This window comes from Neopsephotus bourkii, unplaced genomic scaffold (assembly GCF_033783945.1).
Source record: "Neopsephotus bourkii isolate Nb327-2 ecotype Australia unplaced genomic scaffold, CSIRO-AGI_Nbou_v1 NB_846, whole genome shotgun sequence".
Classification (NCBI taxonomy): Eukaryota; Metazoa; Chordata; class Aves; order Psittaciformes; family Psittacidae; genus Neopsephotus; species Neopsephotus bourkii.
This window is the reverse complement of record NW_026901342.1, coordinates 1,470,742-1,483,423: the sequence shown is the minus strand read 5'-3', so window position 1 is coordinate 1,483,423 and position 12,682 is coordinate 1,470,742. Positions and strand designations below refer to the sequence as shown.

The following is a 12,682-nucleotide window of genomic DNA, read 5'->3' as shown; positions in this document are numbered from 1 at the left end:
ATGTAGAGATAAATGCCAGAAGTCGCAGAGTGCAAATAACGAAAGGTAACTGCCATTTTAACGCGATTTTACTTCCATCATTTACTACCTAACCCTGCCAATTTATGACGTCATTCTTCACTCACAGGGCTGAAAGCTGCGCCCCTTCTTTGAGCGGGGGGACGGACTGGACGAGCTCCAAAGGTTCCTTCCCACCTCCCGCCCTTCCCAGCCGCCCCAAAGCGCTGCGGAGGGACGCGGAGCGGCCAGGACTGGGGGCTGCGCAAGCGGCTTAAGTTTTATTAGCGGCACACGAATGACAAGCAATTTATTTACAACGCAGTGCCGCTCGCCGCCAGCCCAGAGAAACCCATTTACATCTCAATTTCCTTTCAGCATCACCCTTTCGCTGCGAGGGCTGAGCTCTTATGCTAGTGATTTCTGCGGAAGGCTGAGTAGTGGCCTCGAACTAGTTCTCCTGACGGACTTCAGGCAGCCTGTAAAAACAAAACGGTTATGAGGAGGCAGCTCGTTCTCCATTTCTCACTGATCCATCCTCCCCTTGTCCCGTCGCCCCGGCACAGCGCCAGAGCGGTGGGGCTAGGAGAGTGGGGTCGTTGCCCCGCGGCGGCGGCAGCCGTTCCCTCAGGGCCGGGACAGGTAGACACGGCTGCCCCAACTTCAGCGCCTACGGGGCCGACCCGCGGCAAAGTTACCGAGTCGCTGGGTTGCGATTTTATTTCGTTATTGTTATTCCTTCCTCTTCCCCCCTCCTTCCCTCGGTTCCTCTCTCCCCTCTACTCAGGAACTTTCGACCTCGTCCTGCCAGGCATCGAGCCGCCTCCTCTGCACACAAAAGCCACTCTCGGGCAGCCAAGGGGGCGGGAGGGAGGCTTGGGCACTTCGCCTCTACAGGCGACGGCCGTAACCGCGATCCCGCCCGCGGCGCCCCGCCACTGCTAGCCTCGCCCTCTAGCGGGAGAGAGCGGCGGAGCCGGCGGCTGGGCGTGACTTCCCTCGCTCCCTTTAGCCTGCCTGCCTGCCGGGGGGGACCGCGAGTCAGTCAGGGAACCGAGCTAAACCGGGACTAGCGGCGGCGCCGGGCGAGGAGACTCTGGGATTAACGGTGCCCCCCCTCCCCGGGCTCCGGGGAAGGCGAGCGGCCCCTGGGGTGAGGGCAGCGGCGCGGTCGGAGGAAAGCGGGCAGTCTCCGGCCCCTTGCACCCCTCTTCCCTGCCCTGAAAAGCAAATAGAGGGCGAGGAGGGAAATACAGTCTGCGGGGTACCGAGTGGGGGGGTCCGGCTGCCCCCTCCCCGCCTGCACCGCTGCCTGGAGGGGAGCGAGAGGGGCGCCTCCTACTTTGGCAAACACTTTGGCACTTTGCTGGATCCCGAGCAGGAAGGGGTGGAAATATGGGGAAAGTTGGAACTTGCCTGGTTACTTTGGCCGGACTTTTACTGGCGGCGGGAGCGCAGACGTTCACAGGTAAGAAGCCGTCTCGCCTGCCCCGGGACTCGGCAGCGCTGCCGCAGGCGGGGGCAGCAGAGGTGCGAGGGGGGAAGCTCTGTGCTTTCGGAGCTGGTTGGGTTTTGCTTTGGGGTTTTCTTTTATTTGCTTTCTGTCTTTTTTTTTTTTTTTTTAATTTCCCTTCCCTGTCTCGTGCCGGGGCTGACACTTCGGAACCGGTGCGTGCATAGCGGGGGAAAAAAGTGCCCGGAGGAGGCGGCGGTGGTGCCGGGATGCCCGTGCGGGCTAAGGGGAAGGGCGCTAAGGAGGCAGGAGAGAGGCCGGCGGCGCTCGGGCAGCTCGAGGGCAGGGCTGGAGAGGAACGGGCGGGACTCAGGCTCCCCCCGGCCGCCGACTTCCCGAAAGTTTCCCGGTGTCCCGGCTCGGGAGGCGGAGGAGGGAGGTGAGCCGCCGCCCAGCCGCGGGGCTGACGACGGGCGAACGGGAACTTGGGGTGCTGCCCGGCGGGTGCTCCACCGCCCGCCCGCCCGCCCCCGGCGGCCTCCCCGCGCTCTCTCCCGGAGCTCCCCGCCTTTCGCGCTACCCCCAGTTACGGCTGTGGAACGCCGGCAGAGCCGGAGGTAAAGCTCTGGCCCCTCGTTTTCTGCAGACCCCCAGGATCGTCACCTCAGAGGGCAGGGCAGAAGCTGCCCGCGTCTGCGGGGTGTCAGGATTCACATCCACCGAGGAGCCCGGCAAAGTGCTCCATCAACAACGTTTTATCTGGTTTTTGAAGTTCTAGACCTGCAGATGGTTATCTTGGTCTCGAGTCCTCTGCCTGCACCCCTGCCCTATTTATATGTTGAGGAAACCCATACTTTTAGACAGAAACTGGGGTTGTGAAATAGTTCTATGTGCTCCACTGCGAAGAGTAACTTCAGATTTTGTTTTTGTTCCTAACATGAAATTAGTGCAACTGAAAAGCACGTTAAATTGAAGACATCTGGTCTTCGGTTCATGCGAAGTGTGCTTTGATCTGGTGGTGGGAAGCAATACGTTTGACTGTCCTTGTTCACGCTGTAGAACAGTTTATGTTTTGTATATTATATGTTGCTTCTGTGCAACACTGTAGCTACATCAAGTTTCATGGCTAGGAACTGGTGGTCTGTTTTAAAACTTGCTTTAAAAAATAAACATTTCTGGGTTTATGTTATGTTCCAGGGACCTTTTGTATACGTAGCTCCATTTCCCCTAATTTCTCTCCAGCATTTTTACTGCAGATGAGACAGAAGATCCCTGAGCAGAAAAATGTTTTGTACCGGGGTGATATATAACAATGATGAAATCTTTCCCAAACAGTCATGTTAGGAAGAAACTATGCTCTGTAGTGAATTATGGAACTGAACTCATGTATATTAGCCTATAACTCATTAATATTGTAAGTCTAGTGTCCAGGCTTCAGTGAAGGCTCTTGCTTTATTAAGATAAATCCATAACTCATTGCTGACCTGCATGAACTGTCTTTACTTCTTGTTTAAAGATAAGCTGTGGCAACTGTTCTGGGTATTTAAATGACTTGTGCATGAGATAGGCTGATACTATAGTAGGGTCGGAACAAAACTGGTGAAATTTACGTTTTTGTACTTTACCATTTGAAGTGTGTGCCTGGGAGTTATTTTTGCTTGGGGGAAAAAAAAATGCTGTTGCTTTTGTTAAAAGCTTGATGTATCAGTGTCATAGAAATTAAATTACAGAAAAATCTGTCCTTGAGTTGGGTAACTGTCTTTTGTAATAGCTATCCCTTGTTGCAGATGGGTTATATGACTAATGTATAAAAAGTTTAAAAACAAGGGAAAAAGAAACAAAACTAGCTTGATACTTGTTCTAAGCAAAGAATAGCAGTGGTGAGCTAAGTAATCTCTGGCATTTCTACTTCCATTTTTATTTTTACCATTTTCTAAAATGACTGTTTTACAGAGCTTGGTTCTAACTTTGCATTCAGCTATTGTTTCATTTAAGTTTCTTATTTAGAAAATAATCTTACTGAAAGATCAGATCTTGGCTTTTTAAGGCCTGGAAGCTTTCGAGTAATCTTTTGAAAGCAGCTTAACAGTTAATAACAATGATATCTTCTCTGAGTCCTTAACTAAGGAATTTAAAATTCTGGATTCATCAGTTCAAGGAGCAAATGGTCTCAAGAATTTGAGTTCATGAGATGTTACTGAAAACAGTATCTTAAATGGACAATGCTGCTTATCTTAAAAGTAGCTGGGGTCTTTCTGCGAGAGTAGGTTTGCGTGGGGGTAGTTTATGTGGTTGGTTTTTTTAGCTTTTTTTCTGAGAAACCGTAGCACACCTGATTTAGCTGCTTTTGTTTATAATTTTAAATATTATTAAGTGGTCCCATGTGGAGACTAAATGCTAATATTACGAAAGTTCCTGAAGCATGGCATTCCTGTCATATATAATGCCACCTGACTCAACTGTGTTTCTTCTTCCATCTCCTTGCTAGATTATTCAGGCTAGGAAAAGCAGTCTACTCCTGTAAAAGATTTAGGTTAAACACAGAGATGCGGGAAGTTAGAAGGGGCACTGTAAGCCTAAATAGCAGGCCTTATATAAAATAAAGGGTCCGGATGAGAATATTTCTGTCAAATAGCAAAATGGGGAGCTGAAATCGAAGGTAAGGAGATGTGTAATAGAACTTGGAAATGGAGTTTTCTGTTAGGTATTGTGTGCAGATAGATGCACATTTGCACACAGCTAAATACTGAAATTGGTGCTTCTTGCTTATGACTGGAATCTGACCAAGGGTGGGCTATTGAGAGGGAGATCTGGATGGGTAGACTGACTGACTAAAAGTGCTTGTCAGAGGCCATTCATAATGAACTTTGCACCAGGACTAGTGGCAATTACTAGAACAACAGGAGGAAAAGTGCTGTACAAAATTGGAAATTACTTTTCATAGTGACTAGTAAAGGCCTTACATAGAGAATAGTAGTCCTCAAGCTATTTTATGGATTAAAAATACAAAAACTTGAATTCTGGATGGGTGTTGTGCCTTATATTAATCTGTTTCATTTCTGGTATGGGTGCTCTCAAACAAGAATTGCATTTTTCCAAAACCAGAAGTAAGGAAGAAGTTTGATGTGCTGAAGTTGAAACTTACTGTGATGAAGTTGATGCTTGGTGATTACAGAGAGGGAAGATGAAAAGAAAGAATATAGGTTAAGTCTTTATAGCTCCTGTCCCAGCTGAAATTAAACTTCTGGCAATTGGAGCAACATATAGAAAATAAAAAGTTTCTCTTATAATTGACCATGTTTAAAGAGATTTCTCAGATTATTTAGGATTTCTGTTTGGAAGTCTTGAATAGATATTCTGATCACTCTACCAGCAAATAGCTCCAAGTGTGGTTATATCTCATTTTAACAAGTTCTGCTGTTGCTTGCATTGCTTATTCCACCTGCTTTCCTTCCTCTCCACTCATCTATCAAGTCTGTATTCCTGCACTTCCTAAGGGAAGTAACATATGCTACTGAAAATGCAGCTTTATTAGTGGCTGACAGAGTTAGCTCATCAACAAAACTCTTCCAGTTAAAAGTTCATAGTGTGGACTTGGCTTCACTAAGTGGTGAGAGCTGTGGGGGGAAATTCTTAAACCAAACTTCCCTCTGTCAGAAATTTTTGCTGCTGCTGTTACAGCTGTTAGGTGAATAGGTGAGTTACTTGATTTGTGTTTTACAGGTATTCATCTTTAAAATAGTCCAGCAAATTAATGGAAGCATGTTGAATTTGCTTCTGAATTTTGCCTTTAAAAAAAATAAAAACAAAAATATAAATCCAGCCTTTGACAGAAACAGAGGAACTGAATTTTTTTTTCTCTATAAGCTGGGATGTACTTTAGAATGTTTCAGGAAAAAATGGGTCCGGGCTTTGTAAGTGGCACAGTCTGTCAAAAAATAAACTGTAGTGGGTATGTGGATTGGGTTTATTTTTTATTTAGCTATTCTGGTCTTGTTCTGGTTGCAAAAGTTAGTGATGAATCCTCATCAGAAATTAAAAATAAATCATACAAAATATAAGGATGTAATAACACAGGGAGAAGAAAAAAATCCTTTGATGTTTATTTGGTCTCTCAGTGTAATGTTTGTCAGAATCCGCAAAGAAAACTAATCACAGTGTCCTGAAACAATATAGGAGCATATAATTTATGAAAAAAAATGTATTTAGTGCTCCGAGTTGCTAGATTGACAGCTAGAGAGAGCAAATGCTCAGGCAAATCACAGAGCATATTAGGATAGAACGAGTAGGCTTCCGAACTCCATATCACTAATGTCATTTGAGTCTGACCTGGAGAAATGTGGGGATCATTTAGTTTTCATGTGTGTGTATTCATGCACTGAAATGGTCAGCAAATGTGTCAAACAACCTGGTTGCCGGTGGCCAGGTCAGTTTTACACATTACTGCTGAGAACCGATTCAGTTTGCATCATTAGATTCAGCTAGGGGAAGATAATAGGTGTAGACTTGACAGAGCAAAGTCCAGTGATGTTGTGAGGTCAGGACCTGTGAACTGATTCTGCATTTCACATGTTGCAACTCTATGCTGAAGAAAATGGTATTTGAGAGGGATCTCTCTTGTGTTTGAAGCTCATTAGTATCACTGTCAAAAACTTACGTGAGGTAGCTACATCACTAAGTTTTAAAGATGTTTCCCCAGAAAATGACATGCATTTATGAACCTTTCAGCTCGCATTTACAACTGTTGTATAAAGCAGTTCTGAAAATTTTCCAGGGAATAAATTCTTTGTTCATATGTGAATGCAGCTGAATTATTAGCTCAGTTTCTTTAGGAAAAATTGGGAGTCCTCTTTATTCCGTTTGACATTGCTGATAACTTCTAGATCTGTATTTCTGTTTCAGTGTGTAATGTTATCAATGTATTAAAAAGCATTTTAAAAAGCCCAAACCAATTTGGAGCATATGGTTGTATATTGGGGGGGGGGGGGCGGGGGGGAAGGTGAGAGGGAGGGAAGGAGGAGAAGTATAAGAAATTTCATTTCACTTTATGTGAACATAGTGGAGTGAATAAATACTCCTTTCTGTTTTTTGTAGTGCCTGAGTTTTGCCTGCTGTGATCTGCTGCTGATCACTAGGTGTAGCTGCATCTCTAAATCCACTTTTGAAGCACAGAAAGAGGAAGGGCTGTAAACTGGGCTTTATGAGAATGTAGGTGTATCTGGAGCTGGGTAGATGTGAAAATATTTGATGGATTTTTTTGACCTAGAGAGTTTTAATCCATTGGTGGCTTATTTGCACGAGTTTGGTTATAATACAAATGAATTTTTGATTACTTGTAAAAAGGCTACTTTCGGTAGCATTGTTAGTATACGACAGAAGGATGAATGAATAATATAATAAAAGTACATAGTAAAATGCATGAAATTACAAAGAAATTGCCAGTAGTTTCCTAGTGGTTTTAAATGCAAGCTTTATTGTCATGGAGATCTAATAAGGGTATGTCTTAACTATCTTGATTGATCCTTGTCTTAAGGAAAAGCTCAAGTGTTGTGTGAGTATATATCTCTTCTCACAACCCACCAAGCTTTCTGTTCCATGCAAAAGGATTCTTTTCAGACGTGTTGTTATGTCAGTGGAGTTCTGTTGTGCTTTTGGAAGGTGGTGTGTTGGTTTTTAACCCACGTAACCTCCATTATGGTTACAAGAAGGTGCAAAGGGTAAGTCCCCACATATTCTTTAAAAATGAAGGAAAGACAGTCATAAATTATGGTGATTGAGTGTAATAATAGTAGTTTCTGAGTGTAATAATAGTAAAAATAAAGGTATATTTATGCCTCTAACACATACTCATGTTCAGTAGCTGCAGAGAATAGGAAAGAAGCGTCTCGGCCAGAAGTGTCTGACTCCACAGTGACCCTTTGCCACCTGAGGAGCAAGGGTAGGAAACAATGTAATGACCACATTTGTTCAGGCAAAACCAACAGCAGGACTGGCAGGAAGAAGTACTGAAACCAGTTGAGAATTAGGGTGTTTGAGGAGGAAAGGTGGGAAGGAAAGTATAATATTTTCTGGAAGAGCGTAAGAGATGAAACTTACTGAAAGAGAAGACATGGTAGAAAAAAAATCTGAAGTCCTAAAGGTAGCTAAATTACATCTGGAAAACAGAAATTAATTTGTAATTATTAATAAGTTTTGTCATCTTAGTTTTGAACGTTTGTCTTTAATAATATGTTCAAGGCTCAAACATGTCTTCTGGCACTGTTACATAACAGTAGTTGATTACCTTTACACATATGATTAGCTGTAATGATGTTAATGAATCTTTAATTTTTTTTTTGTGGAATGGTATAAAACCAACATTTTTCTTATGAGTGTATTTGTCCCACCCCCTCTCCCCTGCTCTGCTCCCCCAATGTGTAATCTGCCCTGATTTAGAGAGCAATAAGTTTTGGTTGCAGTAGGGTTTAGGTTGGCTTGGCTCTTCCCTACCCACCCCCTCCCCCCCTTTTTTGTTTTATCTTCAGTGTTCAGCTTTTATAAATATCTCTTACAGCAGTGTTCTGTTAATCACGAGAAATGTGTTTTTGCTCTGGAATAACAGCTAATTGCCTCTTTCATCACTTTATCTCTTCATCTTCTAGGAAAAGGAAATAGAGCATCTTATGGCTGTATTAGAGCAGGGTTGTTTGAGTTTGTTTCGCCCTTTGAGGTTTACCACACAATTATTTTGGGGTAGTTTTCAGAAAGATCATGCTTTATTACTTTGAATCCTATTGCCACTTTTGTCCTTAACTCTGAAACCAAATATTGTTTAGATTCTATTTTTGAAAGTAATATACTGAATAGAATACTTTTGTCCGTGGCCTTTTGTTTTAATTCTGTAGTGCGTAAAGGCAGGCTGATTAGGTAACAGAACTGCTTAGTTGTGCTGGAAGATTCTAATGTAAGATTGAAGAGGATATTACAGCAGTTTCTGTGCACTTTCAGGTGAATAGACAGTGGACCTCTACTGTCTTGAGGTTTTCATAATGGAGTTGTTCTTATAGGTAAATGAATAGAGGAGCTTTTCACATTTATTTTTCTAGTGAATATAGGCTAGCCTGAGTAAATAATTTCATACATAATGTGCGTTTCTGTACTTGTGTACATGCTTGTAATCTATGCAGTAGTTTGTATGTCTGTGTCTGAAAAAAATGATGAATTGTTACCCTTTAGCAGACTTTTGCATTTTTTGATGTTGTACTTGCATCAGTGGCGGTTGCAGGCAAGTTACTTTGTTTTGGTTTTGGGTTGGTTGGGTTTTTTTTCCTTCTCTTTTTCTTCTTTCTCTAAGGTCAAACAATTCCTTATTTTGGGAGCTGATGCTTAGTAATTCTTTTATATCTGTAACAATAATTTATGATCAAAAAATTGTCATCTACATGCACGTTTCAAAGTTTTGGTTACCAAGTTTACATAGTTTCTGTAGAGAATAAGGTTCTCCAAGTTTGAAAAAGGGATATTACCAGGTTGTATATCTGAAGAAGAAGCTATCATCTTCCTAAAGGAGTTCATGTTGTCCTCTACCTGCGCAGAAACTCTTGTTTGTCTCACTTATGCTGTTCTCAGGTTCATGGCTTTTTACTGTTCTAACAAACAGTTCAGGTAAAAGTTGAAAACAAACATGAAAGGCAGTTGCTATCTCAATGAACTGTGTTAGGCCCCAGAGCAGCTGTAACTGTTTTCTCTGTATTTTTTTTTTATAGTTGCTCTTTCTTCGTATGTGATTTGTGTATTTATTTGTTTTGTTTTTCTTTGAAAATAAAAATTCCATTATTACCTGTTTCCTCTTCCATCCTTCCAGAAAACAAAATTGCTGTGAGAGGTCCAGTGATTCCTAAGAACTCTACAGCCTGTTCAGAGTATGCTCACAGGCTTGGTAGAAACTTGTGAGGAAATATATTTGTTTCAAGGTTGACACTGTTTGCATATCTGTATGGGACTGTATATAATCTGTTGTAATTACTGTGGTGTTTACATCAACCAGTATAATTCAGGATCAACAGAGTTCTGAAGACTACAATTTTGGGAATCAGTTACTATTTTGATAGTGTAAGATCTCTTACTTAATTGTTTAAAGATGTGTCATATAACCTTAAGCAGGAAAATATTTTCTCTCAGTGGCACTTTCTGAGCATGGTGATTTTTCTGGTTGCACATTGGGATGACATAGCCTAACATGAATCATATCACCGGTGCACAGAGTGAAAAAGGCATATATATATATATTTTAACTCCAGTTGTAATAGTCAGTTGCTTAGCGATTAGAACTCCTACAGAGGTGTGGGAGACCAGGATTTAAGTCTGTGCTCTGGCATTTGATTGTGTTACGGGTGAGGATTTTCATAGCCAGGCTTTTCTGTTCTTTCTGTGGATTTTTGTTTAGTTTTGATCAGTAAGGTTGTTTTAATTATTTTTTCCCATGGTTGAGAAATCTGCTAACCTTTCATATGAAAAAAAAAGAAGTTCCGATCCCCCAGTATATTTAGAGAAAATCTACAGCAGCCATTTGTCACCACCTGTAACTTCAGTTTTCCCTCAAACCTTAGCAATGTGCTTAAATAATGTCACACGTTTAGGAGATAGAGACAATTGTGGACATTTTCAGGAACCATAGTTCTCAGTGGGGTAGTTCTTATGTTAATGACTGAGAATTACTATAGCATTTTTTCCTTTAATGTTACCTTTTCTGAATTCTGCAGAGTAGATGAAGATTATTTTACAAAGCGCTGCATTCAACACTTTAACATAAGCACTTTACATAACACATCACTTAAGCTGTTTTTCTTTTTAACTTCTGCAGAGACAGCTGTTACTGAAGTAATTTCTCAGTTATGTAAGGTAAATTGTTGTCCCAGTGATAATTTTAAGACACTGCAGTTGATGCCCTCTTTACTGTGTCTGAAAGATGTCAACTTCACTAGGTCTTAGCTTGGAAGAAAACCTTTGCAAGCAACTTTCTAAGTACCGAGGCAACCTTTTGGTTAGGCCTGTGAGTGTCACGAGAAAACAACAAAACCAAAACACAGCTAAAGTTAATATTTAGTTAAAATGTTAGAGGTTGAAAATTGGAAATGGAAGCCTGTATATTGTCCAGCATTATTACCCTCTGTTTATAGTGACAGCAAAGCATGTGGATTGAAGAGCACATATAAAGACCATGAGGTGTGTTTTGTTTATTTTTACTTTAAGAATTGCTCTTAGAATTGCCTACATAAATCTAGGCTAGTAAGGAATTTATGTGAATTAGCCTAGCATTTTCATTCAGGGGTTTGGAAAACACTGGGATTTGACTTATTTATCTAAGAGTGTTTGAGACTAGCATACACCCATTAGACTGAATATGCACTGAAACTGCCTAGGGCTCAGGACCTCAAGACAGGTTGAAATACACTCTTGACAAATAAAGGCCTGGCTTCTGCAGCAGTCATTCAGCAACAGCAGACATGGATTGGGGTTTTCTTGAGTTTTGCAAAGGAGCATTGCAGAAACTTCGGTGTTGCATTTTTACATGTACAATTGTTTGACAGAAAGTCAGTTTGTCCACTAGGATCTGGTACTTCTTTCTATGCTGAATATTGCAAGTTAAATATTACCCACATAAAAAACTTGACACAACCACAAAAAGGTGTGAACATAAGAAGCCTTAAAATGTTCCTTCAAGTTGTAGCCCAGTGTCTAGCATCAGATTATCCATGCTGGGAAATGATGTGAAAATAGCCCCTTAAGAATAATGTTACTCAGCTACTTCTGTTCTATTTTCAACCACAGACAAAAATACTGTTGTGCTTGTGGGTTGATTCACTGGCAAATCCATTGATCAGAGTGCACTTCAACCTTATTCACCTGTGCCTTCCTTGGTTATACAGTGGACTTAGAGTCTAGAAGTACAGGTAGTGATTTTCAAATTGGGAGTAAAGCCTTAGGTATTGCATATGTTCAGACTGAGAAGTTCAGGTAAAGGCTGTCTGAGTTTGGCCTAGCTGTATTGCCAAGGTTACTTCGAGGGGAATTAGGGAACGTAAGTTGTGCATGCATTGTCTGCTGCTTTTGAAATTAGTTCTCTGATTTCTACAGAGAAAACAGATACAATCTTTGGATGTCTGAATTTTCATTTGGAAGGTACCTTCTATGTTTCAGTGATGAATAGAAATAGAAAGCAGGACTCATCAGACAGGAACTTCTTTTGGAGGTTTTGGTTAACGTAAGTTGCAGTTTAGGCTGCAGCATGGAAGCTTCTATTTTGAAAGTTATTGCTTGCCTGTCACTTCTGTTGCATTCATTGCAGAAATTGAGTCAGTTTCTGATGTGTAGCACAAACTCCAACGTGTTGTAATGAAAACTGTTGATATTTTTTAAGATCTCAATTTCAAAATGAATATAAACTTGTAGCTTCCTGGATTGGACCACAGTAAATCTCCTCACTGAAGCAGTATATGACAAGCTTGTTTGCTTCAAATCGATGCTTGTAGTGGGTGGATCACAGGAGTTTTTCAAACCGCAGTTAGTGAACCACTCACTCACTCAAAGTGAGAAATTGCACTTTTCCAGAACTTGCTATGTTAAAGTCTTTGCGAGCTGCAGAGTGCTAGGCTTGCAGCAGTGAAAAATTAATTCCGGCTTGTATGCCAGAATTGGCTGTTGTGCATTTCTGGACTTTTGGGAGCAGAATTGGAAGAAAAAAAAAAAAAAAAAAGAGATCTGTATGCTTGAAACTGGCATTGAGCAAATACGTGGCATTCGCCAGCAGCCCCATTCACATGATTTCAGTGCTTTGACTCTACACAGTGGTCTAGCAATAAAGGAAAGAATTGGCCAATTATAGTAATCTGCCAGAGCTGTGTACTGGGGAATTCTGTGCAGAGGAAGAGGGAGGGTTCTTGCCTACTCTCAGTTCCATCTGCAACTGCACTTTAGTACCAGCTATCCAACAGCAAATAACATACATATTTAGCAAAGCTGCAACCACCAGGCCTCCTTTAAGAACATATTGCTTACCTGCCTGTGCTGTCTCCCCCTACTTTTCTCTGTTCATACCTGTTTCTCATTGCTGTGTGCCACGAATTGCAAATCATTTGTGCCTTCCTCTGCCACCTCAATTCTTTGGGCATCTGTGACTGAGCTGAGAAGACAGCGAAGGCTGGAGGTTGGTAGGTCCCATTAGGGTTTCCTGTCATGCCATGGGCCACCCTG

At 41.9% G+C, this 12,682-nt stretch overlaps 1 protein-coding gene across 11 annotated transcripts in view; it reads left to right on the top strand.

The window, feature by feature from the left end:
• Positions 1 to 1,035: 1,035 nt before the first annotated feature.
• The window catches only part of PTPRM (protein tyrosine phosphatase receptor type M), a 464,510-nt gene continuing 452,863 nt past the window's right edge, over positions 1,036 to 12,682 (top strand). For 7 of the 11 annotated variants that reach the window (XM_061356322.1, XM_061356320.1, XM_061356317.1 and 4 more), the window contains exon 1: positions 1,036 to 1,465. In XM_061356322.1, coding sequence (XP_061212306.1) covers positions 1,393 to 1,465 — 73 coding nt within the window. In that variant the 5' untranslated portion in view covers positions 1,036 to 1,392. The remainder of the gene's footprint in view (positions 1,466 to 12,682) is intronic. The other 4 variants (XM_061356327.1, XM_061356326.1, XM_061356323.1 and 1 more) reach the window with 1 other exon arrangement.